Genomic DNA, 20,240 nt, shown 5'->3' on the forward strand with positions numbered 1-20,240 from the left:
AAGGCTCAGAGTCCAGCCCTGTCCTCCATCGTTTTACATCCTCATCTGATCTCCACTCTCTCTTTTTACCTTGCCCACAGCACTTAACGCTTCCTAACATACCATAACATTCATGAATTTATCACATTTACGATGTTCCCTCTGCCTTACCCCATGTCTAAATGAAACATGCATTCTACAAAGAAAGATTTCTAACTCTCTAGTTCCCTGACATATCTCAAGCACCTAGAACAGCATGACACATAGTACAGTACTCAGTTAATAGCTTCTTAATGAATAGATGACTTTTTAAAACTATTATGAAAAATGTCAAACATCCACAAAAGTAGAGAATAGTATCATAACTTCCTAAGAACCATCACCCAAGTCTGGTCATCTCTGCCCTCGTTCACACCCCTCCCTCGTTCACACACCTCTCTGGAGGGCCCTGCCATTTACAAGGCCATGGCTGCACTCTAAACAGGGCCTTCCACCTCCCGAGATGCATCTTGGTTATTTATTGGCAGACTTTTCACAAATCATAGGAGGGTGAGAATAGGAAATCCGAATCAATAAAGCAGTGGCCCAAGACACCTGGGGGAATTTTAATCAATTTCATCCCCACTAGTATCCCTTAGAAACCAAGCAGTGTTTATCTTTGGGAGGGGCTTCCATTTTTACCAACAGATAAACAAATGAACAAAAAAATTTAACTCCATTTTAACCAGTGAGGACTTTCCAATGCTTTTTAATTTTTAAACCTCTGCTCAATAAAAAGTATTTAATAGATGAACTATTCCTCTTTTAAAAATTTCAAAGTACCAGGAAACCATTCTACCCCACCTTAAAAAAAAAAAAAAAGTGATTATAAATATCGGCGCTGGAGCCTGAATGCCCCAACAACAAAAAGAAATCCAGGCTTCTTTATTAGTCTTCCTTCTGTATCACTTTCTTCCTATGTAGAATGGGGATCATAGCTGTACCTCTCGTATAAGTTTTGGGAGAAATAAATTCTAAGAAAGGGCATATTTATAAATAGATCGACACTGCGTTCAGTCCACCCTGCTTTATTACGTCGATGCTTAGTAGCAGTATATTACTTTCGGTTGTTTCTTCCAGGTCCGGAGTTGGTGTTGGCCCGGACTGCGGATTCCCGCCTACAGTTTAAAGGTTCTGGACGCCTGTGACCGGCGTGCACAGGACACCGGGCGGGACGGAGCCCGAGGCCCCGCCCCCACGCCTACCTCCTGCGGGAGGCTTCACGCGGCCAAAGGTCGTGGTCCCCGGGGCTTGCTATCCTGGAATGTGAGCGATTTGGAGAAAGGCAGCCCCCTCCTATAGGTAAGAGTAGCTCTGGGAGGAGAGTTAATTGAAGAAATGCATCATGTCTCGGCCGCAGGGCTCCCCGGCCGCAGGGCTCCCCTGCCCCAGGTCCCCAAGCGCAGGTGGGACGGGTACCTGCGCCGCAGCGCGGGAGGGGACCCGACGCGGAGGGACCCTACCTGCGCAGTGCAGTGCGCAGAACTCGCCCAAGGAGGTGTGTTTGCCCTTCTCACTTTCAACCTTCTGGAAAAGCAGGGTGATGCCGCCCGTGATTCTGGTAAAGCGCCCCCGTCGCCCGTGGTTGCACCTGTGTTTACGCAAAAGAAACCTTAGCGCAGAATTCCAAACCCCGGTTCAAGACTCGCGAAAAGGTCCAAGTCCAGAAAAGACAGGGGAGGGACTTGGAAGGTTAGAGACCTGGGGCTCTGCGGAGAGCGACTTTAATTGAAACTAAAAGATAGCACAGCCGCGCAGGGACGGTTACCCGATTCATCAGATGACACGCATAACAGTTCTTGGTCACGCCAGCGCTGCTGCTGGAAAAATGCAAAGGTTTGAGCTTGTGTTGTGTTGGCAGTTTGAAAAGGATGAAAGAAACAGTATCTTCTAAAAACACTCCTACCGCTGTCTGTACACATTAGTGTTTCTTAAGGCAAAAGGTGTGTTTTTATTAAGGTATGTATTTTAAACAGACCAACACATAATTAAATTCCAAATATGGTTTTGTTTTGTTTCTTTCCTTCAAACTGTCTTAGGAGGAGCTGAAATGGACAAAAATACTAATGTCGTTGAGTCATTAGAGACCAACAGTGGTTACTCAAGGTTGCAGAATGGTAAATGTAATTCAAGCATAAGTATTTAAAGATGAATTTATTTGGCCTGTTGCCCTTAGCAGTTTAGGTGAAATTATTTACTGTGAATTATTTGCCTTTCTGAAATCACCATCTCTGAACTCTGAGTGCCCAGCCATGTTCATTCTGGTTGAATTTACAGTATGTGCTTACAGAAGGGAGCTGAGAAGGAATCTGTATTGAGCATCTCCTGTGTGCCAAGCACTAGATTGAGCAGTCTCTAAGACAACTTTGCAAGGTGGGTGTGATTATCCACATTATAAGAGGAGGTTGGGAGAGGTTAGGTACCTGCCATAAATGGGACTAGGGCAGGAGAAACAGGAGCTTCAAACTCCAATGTCACACTCTTTCCGCTGGATCACAGTGACCATGGAAAACGCAAACCTAGAGAGAAAAAAAAAACAGACAAGCCTAAGTCTAGAAAGATCTGCGGTGAGATGTCAAAAATATTAAAGCCGATTGGGTAATTTAACAACTACTAGCAAATCATTTAGATTCAGAGGAATAAGTCGGAAGTTATTTGGATAGGCTGGAGGCACGGCGAATGGTAACAAGTATTAAAAGATAATTTTGGGAAAAGAGTCAAGTCATGACTCTCATACAGATACAAGTGTTAAAGGTCTTGTTAATTTGTTTAATGAGGAAGCCGGTGAGGATGCTACAACTAGATCAAAGGAGGATCTAAAGAATGGGTCGGGAATATTGAAACAGGCAAAACTGGGGTTTTATGTGGCAGAGGGGAACAGGGTTGTTGCTTCAACGGATAGAATTCATTTGTATGGCTATGAATGAGAACATGTCACATTGTTATCAGCTACTACAATTTACAAAGTTCTAAGATAGCCCAAACAGTGCATGACGTTTCCTTGAAAGACAACTTTTTCCCTACGTTCTACCCCGACCCTATGCATTTGACCGGTTACTCACACTGCATCTCAGTGGCTAGATGCAGCGGGGTGACTTCCTGCATAGACCGTACACCAGTTTCATGGTTCCGATCGGCGCAGTCCTCCAGGCACCTGAGACGAGATTGATCCAGCCGTAGTCATACAGAGCATAAACAGTCTGGGAGGGAGGGACTTAATTCATCGGCAGATGTTTCATGCCAGTGAAAAAGAATGATGGTGTATGGGAGAGAATGGAATCTGAAGCATGCACGTCTTTTAAAGATCACTCGTAGCTACCCTTGCAATGGTTTAGACCCAAAGCAGAACTGTTCGGACCTGCAGATTGAATATCTGGACCTAAGGCACACCTTTCGAAGCTGTGTGGGGTGCTTCCTTTCAGTGACGATTCCATGGTCTTTGGTTTGGTTTTGTTTGGAGGGAAGATATGGGGGGAGGGGATAGGTGAGGGGGCTGCTCTGTGGTTTTCGGCGATTCTAAGTTACTTAATACAAAATTCTAGAGAAACTAAATGAGATTATTTTAGGAAGAACATTCGGGGGAAAGTGTTTACTTCCTGAATCATCTGTGTTTTAGAAAGATTTGAATCTGGTTGTCTGTTTTGTTTAATGGAGTTCCAAAGAAGGGGACTGCGGAAGAAGGTGGGTTCCAGTGAAAAAAGCCACCAGAAAAGGGTTGGCTTCGGTGCATAAAGCCATTGCTCCTGACAGGGGGACTGGAGACTCTGATGAGAGGAAGGAGTGTTGTGACTGGGACCCATGAGGCAGGCAGCAGGAAGGAGCAGAAGTTGGATCTGAAGGCAGGAAGCCAGACTTGGTTCTCGAAAGAAGTAAACTCAGGGCACGGAAGGAACAGGTAACACTGATTCTATCTCTATCATTTTGAAGAATGTTACATGTGGCCAGACTTACAGGTTTTCGGCCAGTCTTAGCTTTGATTTATGGGCATTCTGAATTTTCCATTCTGAGTTTTCTAGGACAGACACAATGTCAAAGATGCTATTCTGTTTTCAGACTAGCGACAAGCCTTGTCAGGATGTGGAGTTTGGAAAAAACTTAGTTCTCGAAGCAATAGAAGAAGTCCAGGGCGTGGAGTCCTACACAGTAAAATGCTTTGAAGGGGAAAGGGAAGGGAAAATGTATTTTTTAAATAATTTTTTTTCAATTATAGTTGACATACATCATATTAATAGACTTTTATATAAACTTATGAAGTGATCACCCGATAAATCCGGTACCCATCTGATACCATACATAGTTATTAAATATTACTGACTATATTCTCCAAACTATACTCTATACCCCCATGACTATTTTGTAACTACCAATTTGTACCTCTTAATCCCCTCCCCCTCCATCCATCACCCCACCCCCCAATCTGACAACCATCCAAATGCTCTCTGTATCTCTGAGCTTGTTTCTGTTGTTTCTTTTTTTATCCTGTTCTCTAGATTCTACCTATGATATTTGTCTTTCTCTGTCTGACTTACTCCACTCAGCATAATTCCTTCTGGGTCCATTCATGTTGTTGCAGATGGCGAGATTTCATTCTTTTGTATGGCTGAGTAATATTCCATTATATATACATACCACCTCTTCTTTATCCATTCATCTATCGATGGACACCCAGGTGGTCTCCATATCTTGGCTATTGTAAATAATCTGCAGTAAACACGTAAATTCACATGTCTCTTCAAAGTAGTGTTTTAGGTTTCTTCATATAAATACCCAGAAGTGGGATAATTGGGTCCTTCTCTGTCTCTTGTTCTAGCCTCTGTTTTAAAATCTATTTTGTCTTGTACAAGTATTACTATCCAGCTTTTTTGTTTGTTTGTTTCCATTTTCATGAAACATCTTTTTCCATTCCTTTACTTTCGGTCTGCATGTGCCTTTCAATCTGCATCATGTGTAAATGTCTGTTTTCTTATCCACTCAGCCACTCAATCTTTTGATTGGAGCATTTAATCCATTTATATTTAATGTAATTGTTGCTAGATATGTAGTAATTGCCATTTTATTATTCATAGGTAAATGCCATGCTTGTTTATTATTTAAGCTATGCATGTTCATATGGAAAAGAACTTTGGCCTGAAGCCAGTTGGAAAGATTTAAGGATGTGGTTAAAGAACAATAAAAGTGGAAAAAGTCTATTCGATAACTTGGTAATAATTGGAATAAAAGAGAAGAGGAGAAATTGAACTCTGATCCCAAGAGACTAAAAACTTATAAGAGGTTGCCTAAAAAAAATGTTTTCAAGGCAGATGGAAACGAACATGGTGAGAGGCCACTCCAGCCCTGATCAGAGCTGAAACACAAGTAAATCTTAAATTCTGTAGGAGATGAAGAAAAACCTGTGAGCGCCTTCTAGTGAGGTCAGGTTAAATAAGCTTGCAGGGGGATTATTCTGAAGAAGGCTACAGCACCCTACAAGCCTTGAAAGCAGCAGTAAAAATGTGTGGCCTTCTAGAAGTAGACCCAAATTAGAGATTGAGAGAAGCTGGAGGCTTAACGGTAGAACATTGAAGAGTCCCTCGCGAAACAGCCATGATTTTAATGAAAAAATAATCATTATTCCAACTGCCAGCAAAAAGAGAAAGGAACACCTCATTTCCAAAGTAATTTAGTTGGGTCACTTCCGATGCGGAGGCGTTGGTGGTCTTGGGGGCTCATTCAAGGTCCCTCGGGCTGGCTGGTACTCCCAACAGTGTACATAACTCTTGACCTCCAACGTGCATGTGACATGCTGCACACGTGTGCAGATGGCACAACAGAGACAGAGGCAGGTGCTGTCTGACCTGCCAAGCAGGTGGAGCAGGAAGGCTGAGACCTGCTGAAGCCACCATAGCTTAGGAGTGAAATAGAGGCGAATGCCTATAGCTGGCCCCCTCCATCCACGGTTGCTAGCTAGAGCTCTCCTGAACATCCCAGCTCAGCAAGGCAAGCTCCATGGTAGGCTTAGCTGCTCTAAGTCTCTGCTAAAAGGAGCAGCTGATTCACTCAGCCTCTCCTGTGACTTCCGGCACCTTCACTGTAGACGCCAAGTCACGATAGATAGCCCTTTAAGCGTCGTTTCTTTTTCTCTATTAACCGACTGTTCACACAATGTTCTGGTGAACCTTTTTTAAAATGATGATGGAGCATATGAGTCATAAGTGAGACTCACTGCCACAGGAGCAACTGTTAAAAGGATTGTCTGATTTGGAAAGTAAGAAAGGGGAAAGATAAACACCTCGCTTTCAGAAAGGTCAAATCAGAATGTCAGTTCAATTCATGCCCTCAAATTACATTCAATGAAGGGAAGGCAAGCTGAGTTTTCTTTAGGAGGAGGATAATATTATGAGGTCAAAGTGGAAAGATAAATGGAAATTGCAGAAGATCAATCTGTTCCAGAATGGTGCTTTGCCATCAGGGCTGTGAGCCTCTCAGACAAGTATTCTGTGATGACGGCAACAGGTGTGCTTCTCAGGGCCATAAGGAGGTATTTAGCCTGTCTTTCCTCTGCGACTTCTAATCCGTGACTGCGTCCCACAGTAAGACATTACATACAGTGTGATCACATGTAGATATTTACGTATTGATAACCCGAACAAAATTTCAGAAAAAAAAATAACTCTGCAATGTACTCTGATATTTAATATCTTTCTGCAACATTATTTTAAAATCCTGTTTGCAACCCACTAATTTTTTTGACACCCACAACTCAAAAAACAGTACTCTAAAATAAACTGGAAAAAAATAACAAGAAAATAAAGTAAACTGAATGGAATTTGTAAGAAGAAAGATTACTGAACTTATAAAAACTGAGTCCCAGTTCAGGCTCTGATATTGGTTAAATGTGAAAACTGGCACGAATCTTACTGCCTCTGGCCTTCAGCTGCCCCATCTGTAAAATGACAATACCCTTCTGTGTTAACCTCACAAAATAGTCTAAAGAAATTTGAAATAATATTCCAAATGTAAATATTATGGGAAGAGATCATATTAATAATTTGATTACCATATTCATAGTCATGATGACAGAAAAGGCCAGCATCTCCCCAATGACAAGATAAAAATGAAAGATGGGGCCAATACTTCTAGGCATCATGAGACCATTAGCCACAAGCTTCTCCACTAGGAGACAGAATGATTTGGGTGGTACCCAGGTTGTTTGGTTGGAATCCTAGCTCCCACATTGACAGTACCTTTGTGCATAGCTGGCCAGAAGCCGAGAACAGTGTCACAATGGGAATGATGCCACAGAGTACCCATCATAGTAGAGGGAAGATGTAAACTTGACGCCAACAGACCTGACCCTGAACCTAGCTTTAACCTTTCCTAGCTGAGCAGCCATGAGCTTTTAGGAGGCTAAGTTTCTATGTCTGAAAAATTGGGAACATTTTATATACAATCATGTAATATTAAATATAATAAATATATACTATAGTTTACATAAATGTAATTACATATTATGAAAGATAAAATGTATAATTATATATAGTATATACATATAATTAGGGTTGCTCTGAGGATTAGGGACAATTATTTAAAGCAACTAGCACAGTGCTTGGTGTAAGGCAGAAGCTAAGTAAAGAACAGCTGGGAGGTGGTTATTTTACCTGCCTAAGTTGCAGTTTTTATATACAGGGCAAAAATCACTGCCTTCAGAGAGTGAAAGTTCACACTGGGCTGGAGGACTTTAGGTGCCTGCGTGTCATGGTAACTAAAGGAGCCACTCTGGGATTTTATTAAACTCAGGCATCCGCGGCCCCTGTGGGACGAGCAGTTTAGGTTGGAAGGGACAGAGTGAGTCACAGACAGGAAGCGGTGTGTGCCTGTGAGGAGTTAGCAGGTTGGGGCAGGGTGCGAGAGGCGTATTCTAAACATGGAATCACCTGTGGGTTTTTCCACCTGTCCTGGCCTCTCCAGGGCCTAGAGGGCCAGAAAAGAATTCCAGATTTGCAGGTCTCTGTGGAGCTTTGAAAAAGTTCCCTAGATTTCCATCCACTTCCCCCACCACCCTGTTACGATCAAAGGCTGTGACATGGAGCCAAAGGGTCGCTTTGGGCCAAGCAGCCCAGTGGATAGAAAAGGGACAGTGGTCCTTGGGCCTCCTGGGTCAGAATCACCCAGGGTATATAAATGCAGATTCCTGGGTCTCCTGTACCTACTGAATCCCACGTTATGGATAGAGCCCAGGAATCCATAATTTTACCAAGCTTCCAGGTGATTCTGATATGCAAGTCAAGTTCACACACTGTGTTAACTGGCCAGGGTTGGAGAGGGTTATGCAATGAGGCAGGCTCCGGACTAGGTACCCTGGGATGGGGGAGGGGAAAGAACAGCAGACGTCAGCATCCGAGGCCTCCCAGCAGGCAGTGACAGAGACTGTGGCCCTGCAGACACAAGAATGGTCACCAGGAGAAACATGGCCTCTTAAAGGGCCTGGAAAAACTAGCTTCGGAGAATACATTTGGGTTTTTTTTGGGGTGAGGAGGGGTGCCTAGGGAGAGGGTACTGGAAAAAGGAATGAGGAAAGGAAGCCCAGCATCCTAGGGCACAGGGATGAGCCCCCCAGGTGTTTCTTAGTTGTTTTCAGCTAAGGGTAGACACCCTCCCTCATTTCTCCTCATGAAGCTAAAATCACTGTTGAATCCTCCAGCATGAAGAGAGACAACGAAAGAGAAATGACATGTGTCTGAGTAGCAATTCCATGCCCGACATGGCACTATGTCCTTTCCAGGTGTCAAGGCACTCACAGAAGGCCCACACATGCAGTTAGCACTGTTATCCCATTTTACAGGTGAGCAGCTAAACTGCAAGGCACTTGTAGAGTTGAGGACATCCCTGGCCTTGACCTGATGCAACCAAGAAGTGCATTCAGGAGACCCAGATAGAGCTTTACTGGTTCTCCGTGGTGAGGTTTGACTTTCATCTCCTTCCTTCCACAAGACGTCCAGTGTGTCGAGTCGTCTTCCAGACACTAGGAATTGAGCAGTGATACAAACAGACGTGAGGCCCTGCCCTCCTGCTCACACTCACGTGAGGCGCATACTGTCTTTTTCTGTTTGACCTTCCCAACTAAATTCAGTTGGGCAACGGTATTAACACAGGAAAGAGATGAAGAGATTTATTATCCAGGGGACTTTTAGCAACCCAAGGAGCATGGGCATAGTTCTAAGAATCTGAGATGCATGGAGAAGATGATGACTTGGAGTTAGTGAACCATCCACGGTCAGCATAGATGGAGAGAACATTCTAGACATAGAGGCCCAGATGCCACCCAATAGGACTACCCTTTGAAAGATGGCCAAGCTTCAGATTGCCTGCCCAGGACAGCTTCTTCTTCACAAATATCAGTCACAAAGAAAGAAGGCTCCAGCCAACGCCAGCAGTGACTCAGGAAGGGCCGTTCATCCCATGCATTCTAGATTAAGAGAGGACAGGCAACTCCAACATGCTCTTGGCAAAATTTTCACATCGTCAGCATTACTCACAATTGCTTGCATCCAGTTCCAAATTCCGATTTCCATTGTCTCTGTATTGCTTCATCAAGGGTTTTACTAACAAACAAAACCACGTTTACTTTATTTACCGTAAGAGAGGAACTGACCCTCTCTGGGGTCCAGTAGTGCCAGTGACCAGGTCGGCCCTCTGCACCTCCCTAGCCCCAAGCAAAGCTCCTCCCTCTGGATACCTGGACTTCTACCCAGATGACTTGCTCTTCTGGAGTGAGTATCGTCTTCCGTCTCTCTGGCCCACTTTCAAACTATAATTGCCCCTGGGAGCTCTACATATTAAGCCATAGTCTTTAGTATGACTGTGTTCATACAAACACTTTCTTCCCTCACTCTGGGAGAGGTTGTCATTAGTTTAATGCCAGCAGCCAAGGACAAAGGGCCACCAGGAAGAGACAGAGGGGAGCACTGAGAAGACCCTGGCGGGAGACAGGGAGAGCTGAATTCAAATGAACCATGTGGTTTGAAGCCAGTTGTTGGACATCTTGGATTTCCTATATAACTCACCTGAGAATATGGGGAAATTATACATACACGGCTATTATGAAGATTTAATGAGACGATGTGCAGAAAAGCATCGTAGTCACAGCAGGTTAGTTTTTTTCCCTATAAATTATCTCAGAGAGCTTAACTATATCCAAGAGCACCGAAAATGTGTAAGCTTTACAAAGTAAAGCTTGATCCAAAATAAGAAGGAATGAGAGTGAATTTTTCTGTGTGCATTGTAGAGATGTTTTCAAACATCGCTCCCCTAAAAAGAGGGCTTCTGCTCTGTTTTGTTGTTTTGTTTTCCTGGGCAGTGACAAATGAGATCCTCCATTGAGTTTTTCATATGAAGCAATTTTATTTCTGGGTTAGGGGGAAAAAGTATGAACTGTTAATTAGCTACCTGCCTCGTTGAGTGTGAGACTAGAGACTTCCGGAAGAAATGGGCCTAGTCCTAAAGAAAAGCGAAAAAAATGATGCCTCCTATTTCCCACTAAGAGTTCGCACCAGTATGGAAAGGGGGGGTGGGGCGTGGAGAGGGTGCCAAGTCTGATCTTTATCCAGTTTAATTTTTTAACTGAAGACTTACAGATCCTCAGAAGATTGAAGACAACGAAAACTTCTTGTTCTGTGTCAAGCATAATACTAGGCAAGCGACAGTCGAAGGGAAAGATACATGCGTAAATACACGCCATTCAGTGTGGTAAAGACTTCAGAGTCACAATGCAGAAAAGAGTGGGCAAATAGTAGCAGGCTTGATCTGCTACTCAATCTATGTTCTCATGGGTTTGACCTTCTGGAAATACCTTGCCTACCACAGATACATCAATAATTCACCAGCCAATGTTTCACTTCCTTTCAAACATTCATTGGCCCGTTGTTTGACACTTATGAGTAGCTGGCTACTCATCACCACTTTGCGATGGAGGTCACTAAAGCGAGACTCTACCCCCAGCAGTAACGAATAAGAGGTTCGTTGATAACGGAGGGTTTGACTGGCTCACCAATCGAATATTCGAGAACAGTTATGCATCATTTCCTTTTCATTTCAGCTGCAGGTGGATGAAACTTGCATAAAACATTTAGAAATAACCAGTTTCTCGTTGCATGTAAGATGCCAAAAAGAGTGGACGTCAGTTAACATTGGCTTCGTTTCGTTTCCATCAGCCATGGAGTGTTTCCCAGCTTCGCCAAGCCGTTCCTGGCTTTATGCCACTGTCATCCTCTGCTTATTTGGGTTTTTCTCCATGATGAGACCCTCAGAACCCTTCCTCATCCCGTATTTATCTGGACCGGATAAAAACCTGACCAGCACAGAGGTGAGTTAATATCCATAAGTGCCTTAATGTGGTTTAATTTTACGGGACTTGAATGAGGACACAGATAGGGCCTTATTGAACTTGAAATGGGACTAACACACAGACCTCAACGAGCCTCATTTTCGTGGTATTTTGTTATTTAATAGAATCGTTTGAACCACTCTTTCCTCCTCACACTTGCAGAAATGGGAAACCAAAATATGTTACATGTGCAATAAACATTTCAGCTTTTATGGAACTCTAACATGAGTCTGACCGCCTGGGAACCTCACTAATCCTAAAATAAATCACCGCCGGGCCCTGAATCTAGTCCTAACAAACGTTCAGGCTGATGACATAGAAGCAGACTCTGATAAAGAAGTGTCACATTGCTTTAGGACACTCACCCAGTTTTGAAAGACTCTCTACCAGCATGTGAGACATTAACAGCCTGATCTCCCAGCTTTATTTTCCCCAGAAATCCAAATTCTCTACTAAAGATCCACTTTTTTTTTTTTTTATAACAAGCAGGACAAGAACATGCACTGACCCAGTAGGCTGGTTTTCTCATCTGCAGTGGAGCTTTGAAAACACTGCAGAGGATGAGGCTCCACTGGGAAAAGCTAATTGATGCTGTTTTTTTCATTTTTTGTTGGTTTTTCTTTTGGTGATGAGGTGTCAAGGACTGAAAGGCAAGCTTGTGCTGTGAGGTAAAATCATTTAGCAACTACTCTGTTTCAGAGTTCCCCAGATGGAAGCATGCCACTATTAAGGCAAAACGAACGACAGATACGGAACCAGAATCAGCCAGTGAACCCACCGGGGTCTGCTTCTGCAACCCTACAGCTTCGAAAGCACAGCTAAGTCACACCAGCCTTTCACGTCACTGAACTTTCCCTCATCATTGACATTTGAACCCACTGAGATTACCCACTGAGAAAGCAGAGGGGACAGAGCAAAGGCTGGTGTGACTGAGCTGCGTCTGCACCCATCATGACCCAAAGGTCAACAACTTCTTCTGTCCTTTCTTTCTACCAATGAAGACAGAGGTCCCATGTATTTCTGACTAAATCCATGATGTAACTCACATGAAACGGAGGCCAGAATTCAGTAAGCAGAGACAGATCAGTAGAATTGGAGGAAAAAAGGGTTCAGGAGCTCAGCAAATGAGCCCAGGAAGGACATCAAATGCATTACTTTTCCCAGTCCGCAATTCTGCAAGGTTACTTAGTCTTTGCTTTCTTTGTGTATATGTTCACCCAGACTTTGGGAAAGCTGACATTTTTGACATAGTGATGGGTCAAATAAAGATAAAGCGTTTCAGATTCTTTTAGCTTTATAGCCACTGATGATAATCTTTGAACAAGAAGGAAATGGTACTTTTTAAGAGCCCGAAAAACCCAGAAGTGTCTGTTGAGCAATTTTTAACTAATTTACTCAAATATACATACTCTCTAAACTTAATATAGTTCAGATTACACATATATACTTCTACTGGGACGCATGTAAGTATAAAATTTTTCTTGCTGGGTGTGGGGGGCATCTTTTTTTCTAGTGGCATTCTTGAAAATGAGTTTTCTATTGTGCTTTTTCATAATATGAAAAATATCCTATCCAATTGGATGCAAAATTTGATATCCAGCAAGCCACATGTACTGTAGTAATGTACCCATCTGAGAAAGGTACCCTTTTTATTTCCTAGTTCATTCATGGTCCCACGATTCATTTTTTAACTTCACAGATGACCAATGAGATCTTTCCGGTGTGGACATACTCTTATTTGGTGCTGCTGCTCCCCGTCTTTATCCTCACTGATTACGTCCGCTACAAGCCAGTTCTCATCCTACAAGGGATCAGCTTCATCATTACCTGGCTGCTGCTCCTGTTCGGCCAAGGAGTGAAAGCCATGCAGGTCGTGGAATTCTTCTATGGGATAGTAACTGCCACCGAGGTGGCCTACTACGCCTACATATACAGCGTGGTCAGCCCCGAGCACTATCAAAAAGTAAGCGGCTACTGCAGGGGCATCACGCTGGTGGCCTACACGACGGCCGCGGTGCTGGCCCAGCTCTTGGTGTCCCTGGCCAAAATATCGTACTTTTACCTCAACGTCATATCCCTGGTCTCTGTCTCCATGGCCTTCCTTTTCTCACTTTGTCTACCGATGCCCAAGAAAAGCATGTTTTTTCACGCAAAACCCAGCAAAGAAGTACAGAAGCCATCGAGCACGGATGCAGTGATAGAGGAACCTCATGAGGGTAGAACATCAGGCTGTGACGAGGAGAAGCCCACTTCGGAGACACCCGCCACTTTGGGGAAGCTGGATGATGGCCAGTGGAGTGGCCCGAAGCCAGGAAATGTGGCTTTGAGAGTTTTCATGCAGTGGTTCCAAGACCTGAAAGAGTGCTACTCCTCAAAGCGTCTTTTTTACTGGTCCCTGTGGTGGGCTCTTTCCACAGCAGGTTATAACCAGATTTTGAACTATGTTCAAGTCCTGTGGGAATACAAGGCACCGTCCCAAAATTCTTTTGTCTATAATGGAGCAGTAGAAGCTATCGCAACCTTTGGAGGCAAGTAAACATTGGTTGATCTTTCTCTGATGGGCTACCCCCATTAAGTTCTTTTTTCTAGTTGCTAAACTTCTCCATGACGGTAAATTAGGTCTGTTCGGAGGGCATACTAATCTTTTTTTAGAAATGAAAGGCACTGGGAAAGGAAAAATAGGAAAATGACATTTCTATGTAGTATGTTAGTTACAACGACTTACTCAGGAGCTCAGAATTGAGCACCAATTAAATTCTTGCCAAATTCCTAAGATTCCATTTCGTCATGAGGAAAGTGTTATAATGCCCCATTCTTCCAAGATTGTTTTTACTGTCAAAAGGCAAATATTTTTTTAAATGAATTGAACTATTAAGGCTTCTAAATTATCATCGGAAGAGCTTTTGTTAAAAAGAATTTGATTGAGCTAGCACCCACCTTGAGCCATTCTAAGCTACACATCCAGAATGTTCAAGAGTCGCTTTCTTATGAGATTTAAATGAGTGGAAGACACATGAGAGTCAGGATTCTAATATCAGCGGGAAATCGGCCTTTGCAGTCCACTCTACAATAAATATTTATATCCTGGTAAGTGGAAACTTAAATGTCAAATGAGACTTTGAAGCTATTCTCTAGGAAGCAGGAGATTCCACACCCTTATTTACAAAAGTTTCGGAAAACTTGGGTGGCGTCTGTTTATCGTTGTCTTCCCTTTGGGAGACTTCAGTTTAACTCTTGGAAACCACAGCTGTGCTGAAATTGGTTCACTGAAATTATTTCTCCACATTCTAAATTCTAGAGGGGAAAATAGTTTTACTGCTTTTTCAGTCATAGTTCTTTTCCAGATCACTCAGAGAAATTTTAAACAAATAGTTGTCATTTTGTTTAAGAGACTCGTAATTACTAATCCTAATTACTGTCAATTAGTCAATCTCTTCAACTCTATCAATCAGCATAGATCTGTTTACCTAAACCCTCATGTAAATTAGGCCAGATTTTGATGATATTAAGGCAGAGACTAGAGTTGAAATGAAGATTAGTAAAGGTTAATAATAATGACTAGAATTTACCACCCAGAGCCACACTCAAGTCACCCATCATTGGAAAACACTACGAAAAACAATACAGAAAGGCAAATACAGACGGGGCACACGTATTCCCAGAGCGATTGTTTCGTCTTTTTTTTTATCCCTGTTCTTAGTGTGTTGAATTAAATGACTTGGTTTATGTCTCTTTTCTCTCCACTCTGCATGGTTAGGAACCTGTCTGGTCCCCTCTGCCTAGTATGGTGCTTGGCATGTAGTTGATGCTCATTAAAACGACAACTGGAAAAAAAAATAGTGAAAACTAAATGACTGAAAGAATAGGAAGCGAAGAGAGAAGGAAACCATGGCTGAGAAAAGAACAGATTCACATTTAGATGGATCTCACTATTTTCTCTAACTCCGAAAGCAATATATTCATCTTTTAGAATTCCCCGAGATCTGAGTTTTCAAGAAAGCATGTTGTTATTTCCCACGTGCGAAGTCACTATGTTTGATCCCCCTTAATGCTTCTGTCAGGGGCCGTGGCTGCCTTCGCAGTGGGTTATGTGAAAGTCAACTGGGACCTTCTGGGAGAGATGGCTCTGGCGATCTTCTCAGTGGTCAATGCTGGCTCCCTGTTTCTCATGCACTACACGACCGACATCTGGGCATGCTATGCTGGCTATCTGATATTCAAGTCTGGCTATATGCTTCTTATAACCATAGCAGTGTAAGTATTACCAACAGTTCCTTTCCACGCCTGAAACTAAACCGTAGTCTCTTCTCCGTAGTCTTATAGTACCTTTGAGAACTTCAGAAGGATTTTTAATTGATTGCAATATTAAATGTTAACCTATTAAATTAGACACAATTAAGCCATCTTTTTATTTAACTATTCGAGTAGTCATCAAGGGAAGAAAGTTCTGTAAGTTCATAAACCAAGAGCAATGATACCTTGTGAGGTTCTGATTTTTAATTTCAAGCGATTTGCCATAACAAGATATGGTACAATCTGATTTTGAATAATGAGGTTTAGACTTCATCCCTGATTTCACTTGGTTGCTTACATAATTTCAGGGATATACTTGTGTGTGAAAGCAAAATAGTCCCAGCAGGTAATAAAAAGTTGGGTGCTGAAAAAAGTAGATGCAAAGATTATGAGAAATAAATTCTGGAAATCATTTTTAAAAAAACAATTAAATTTGGTTTTGTATCTAAGTGCAAAGAAAGCTGACTATAGGAAATGTGCTTTAGTATTAATCCCAAAAGATAAGAAACATTTGAATTTAAAATCACATGAAAAAGGTAGAGACAAACGCTCTACTGAGTTTTGTTTTTTAATTTGGGGAAAATATTTAATAAGCAATCGATAATTGCAACATAAACAGAAATAGAAACACTCTGGGAAAAGATCATGAAACAAAGGAAAGAGATGAAACTTGTGTGCCAGTTTATTTTTTTCACTGAAATGTGTCAGTTTAATGAATCAAACTCATGTGCCTTGAGTTTCTTTTTTTATTATTTCTTTTTATCATAAGAATATTTAGAATCCAAAGGCCTTTTACCTATATTGCAAGGAATAACATACATTTTCTAGTCTTTCATAAGTATTTTTAATATTTCAAAATCTATATAATTATTAAAAATGAATTACAGATTCACTCAGTCGTGCAACCAGTCACAGTCTGGATCTTCCAAAGAATAATAATTCACCTACCAACTTTCGAAGCTGTCAATACAGACAATTGACAATAAAATTAACAACTCTCCAAAAAATTTCTCAGATTGGGTGTTACTTGCATTTTTATAAAAAGTTACTGTAAAACAGTATCTAAAAATCATATAGCACCCAACATTTTCAAGTTATGAGAATTTAGAACATTTAGGTTTAATTTCTGGAAGTATTAAATTAGGAGGAATTTTGCCATATTAACTATTTTAATTAAGCCTTTAACTGATTTTCAAACTCCACCCCCCCGCCCTTTTTTTTTGCTCTGCCTATTTGTCTATACTGGAGGAGATTTAGATAAAAAGTGCTGATAACAAGATACTACCATCTCTTTTCTTTTTAATTTTCTTTTTATTTTTCAATTACAGTTGACATAGAATGTTGTATTAGTTTCAGGTGTGCAACATAACGATTAGACATTCGTATAACTTACAAAGTGATCACCCCATAAGTCCAGAGCCCACCTGACACCATACATAGTTGTTACCATATTACTAGCTATATTCCCTACGCTATATTTTACGTCCCTGTGACTATTTTTTGTAACTGGCAATTCGTACATCTGAATCCCTTCCCTTTTTTCACCCATTCTCCCAATCCCCTTCCCATTTGGCAGATTGCTCTCTCTTTTGTTTCTGTCTTTTAAAGGGAAGAATCCCATGTACGTTGTTGTTGAAAACGTGTTCAATGTTTAACAATAGGTTTCAGATCGCAGTTAATCTGAGCGTGGAACGATATGCCCTGGTGTTTGGCATCAACACCTTCGTTGCCCTGGTGATTCAGACCCTCATAACCATCATCGTCGTAGATCAGAGAGGGCTTAACCTGCCCATCAGCATTCAGGTAAGCTGCAACACTTCTGTTTATAGTTGGTGGGGATATAGAATAATAAGGTAATGTCAAGGGTATTTTTCAACTTTGCCACTGGCAATATTTAAATTTCTTGACGTCCTTAGCTAGGTGAATTTTTAAATAAGCAATTCCTTCATTATTCATAGTATAACACACCAAGTAGTTTCAAGCAGTAATCATGATAGGTCAGCATTTACCTGTAGCTCCTAAAATATCAGACAACACTTGTCACTGTGCCCTCATATGTTTCTCCTCTTCCTCCCACTGTTCACTTCCAAGGTTCTCTGAGATTCATCTAGGGAGAGGGACATGGATGCAGAGCTCTCGTCCCTTCCCCCACTCCACCGAAGGACTTCGAATTAGCCCGACCTCACATTTTACATATGGATGTGAAAAAAAAAGGGGGGGAGAAGGATATAAGGCAGATAAGAAGTAACCTCAATGTCTAAAATTCATTCTTAGAGACATTACATTTAGCATTACACTATCCTCCAAATATAGACACATGGATCAGTGGGCTTTAATATTTTTTTCACTATTGGTAATGTTAGCTAGGATCTGAACCCGAGGCTCCAGAGCCCACGCTCTTAGTTACTGCATCGTTTACACTTTTGTACCTGGTTCTTCTAAGATGGGAAAAGAAAATATAGAGCAAATCTAAATGCCCCATATTAAGCGCCTGGATCTCAGTTACCCCATAATTCCAGCAAATCCAACAGCATCACTATGTATCATCAGTGACCTAGATGATCAGATTTGTGTGTGTCTAATGAATTCTATTTGTTTTTTCTATAGTTTTTAGTTTATGGGAGTTATTTCGCCGTCATTGCTGGAATTTTCCTTATGAGAAGCATATACATTATCTACTCAGCCAAATGCCGAAAGGAAGTATAAAACTCTGCTATACATCAGAATCCATATGCACCACCCCTAGAGGGACCAAGGAATGTCATCAAGGGAACAAACCTCTAAACTTCTTTTATGTCAACCATTAAAGCCTGTGCTGGCCACAAAGTCACTGAGTGCCACAAATTGACACCCTTCACGAGTCTTGATTCCGATGAATCCGTTCAAAACCACAACAAAAACTGAGCTACAGACCAGATATCTATCGATATGCCCAGCTGAGCTGGACGCTATCGATAGGACCCATCATCTCAATTAAACAACCCACATTGGGAATCCCAGTGAATAGCAGTGACTGGAAAATTCTGGTTTTGATTACCTGCAAAGACATACAAATGGCATAGAAACAAACCAGCCATCCTGAAGTTGATGTTCCCCATTTGTGAGCAGAAATACTAACTGGACTGACTCTGTTGCTTGGCTTAGATCTTTATTTTATCTTATCAAAACAGGCAACGTATAGGAAATTTTTTTGTCACATGAGCCATTTTCCTTCTTTTTCCATTAAGTATATTTCTGCATAATTTATGGTTCTCTGAGAGAATCACAAGGTTTGGTCCCATTTCTAAGGACTCCACTTCAATCTTGAAAACAGCATTATTCACAAGCTTTTATTTGATAATGATCATTTTTAATTTCGTGCTCTGCTGAGCTTTGTTGCTGAAACTCTACCTCAGGAAGAGCTCCAGACACTCCCGTGTGTCCACAGAATGACATTCATGTCAATTCCTCGTGGCCTAAGAAGAGGCAATGAGCTTTCTCCTTCCCCGGGATAGGTATTTTAATGCTGTATCAGGTGAGATGTCTGTCTAAAACAGGAAACTTAGGTGGAAATTTTCAGAGGTTTCTCTAAGTATTTGTAAATAAGGAAACTCTAATGGGGGCAGAGATTGTGCTAAATATAATATGTTTAAAATTTCTAATTTTTTGATGACATGTTGAAAATCGTCTGAGCTTGTCTGTCCTTTGAAACTTCAACAGAGGGACACATGGAGCAGTCTGTCACTGAGAATAAAGGATGCTAATTCAAGATTTGCATTTCTTCGGGAGAAGAGGGGTCGGGGACTGGACGCGGCGGGCGCGTGGCAGCCACACGCACACAGCCGGGATGGCCAGGGACCCAAGGCAGGACAACCACGTACTTCCCACGCCACTGCTTCCCCCCTTAACACATCTGGAACCAAAGTCTAAAGTGAGCTAGCAGCCCCCGCCCCCTCCCGCTGCCCCCATCCCGCTCAGCACTCTGGACAGAGGGACATGGGCCCTGTCCAGCCCCCAGCGCGCTCGTCCCGGTCCCCGCGGGTTGCCCCATCCAACGAGACTGCTGGAAACCACTGCAGGCCAGATGGGCGTGCGAAAGGGCCGGGTGCGGCCTGGGGCGAGCGACTGCTGGAGGACCTGGACTGTTTCTCTCACACATAGTTGCCGCGGCGACGGGAAAGAAAGGCAGGTGTAAATGACGCATTGGTTTACCTGGTATATTTTTGATGCCTTCAGTGAATTAATTCAGGTGGTTTACGCAAGGAGGGTCTTACCCAGTATTACTGCTCCTGTGCTTTGGATCTCTGTTTACCCTTCAAGAGGCGCGTGTGGGCGGACAGTCAATGACCGCACGGTTCCCAGGGCCGAGGGGCGGGGCCGCTGGCTCAGGAGCCCTGCGCATCCTCCCTCTCATTCTTCCTCGGTGGAATGAATTTGATGGGTGGTCTGTGATCGTCATCTGTGCACAGGTTGTTCTCATTAAAAAGCGAATTGTTAAAAAAAAAAAAAATTTGTGTTTCAAACATATTTTTCTTTAAATCCAAAAATTAAAAAAAAAAAAAAATCAGCCCCAAAGCCAACACTACTT

General features: G+C 42.3%; 2 protein-coding genes across 3 annotated transcripts in view; both read left to right on the forward strand.

Annotated features, from left to right (window-relative positions):
* Window positions 1-1,146: 1,146 nt before the first annotated feature.
* SLC19A3 (solute carrier family 19 member 3) lies at window positions 1,147-20,054 on the forward strand. Of its 2 annotated transcripts, none has more exons than XM_039855561.1 (6): window positions 1,147-1,320; window positions 11,208-11,359; window positions 13,080-13,908; window positions 15,442-15,634; window positions 17,335-17,476; window positions 19,373-20,054. In XM_039855561.1, exons 2-6 carry the CDS (start codon window positions 11,210-11,212, stop codon window positions 19,580-19,582), a joined length of 1,524 nt encoding a protein of 507 aa, XP_039711495.1. In that variant the 5' UTR covers window positions 1,147-1,320; window positions 11,208-11,209; the 3' UTR covers window positions 19,583-20,054. The 2 variants fall into 2 exon arrangements, with proteins under 2 accessions (XP_039711495.1, XP_039711496.1); XM_039855562.1 differs by lacking the exon at window positions 19,373-20,054 and adding an exon at window positions 18,281-19,311 and having other exon boundaries at window positions 1,152-1,320.
* The window catches only part of LOC120597108 (thiamine transporter 2-like), a 36,651-nt gene continuing 36,059 nt past the window's right edge, over window positions 19,649-20,240 (forward strand). The window contains 1 exon segment of the mRNA XM_039855806.1: window positions 19,649-19,757. Within this exon segment, the coding sequence (XP_039711740.1) occupies window positions 19,649-19,757 (109 nt within the window).

This window comes from Pteropus medius, unplaced genomic scaffold, assembly GCF_902729225.1.
Source record: "Pteropus medius unplaced genomic scaffold, Ma_sr-lr_union100, whole genome shotgun sequence".
In the NCBI taxonomy this organism is placed as follows: Eukaryota; Metazoa; Chordata; class Mammalia; order Chiroptera; family Pteropodidae; genus Pteropus; species Pteropus medius.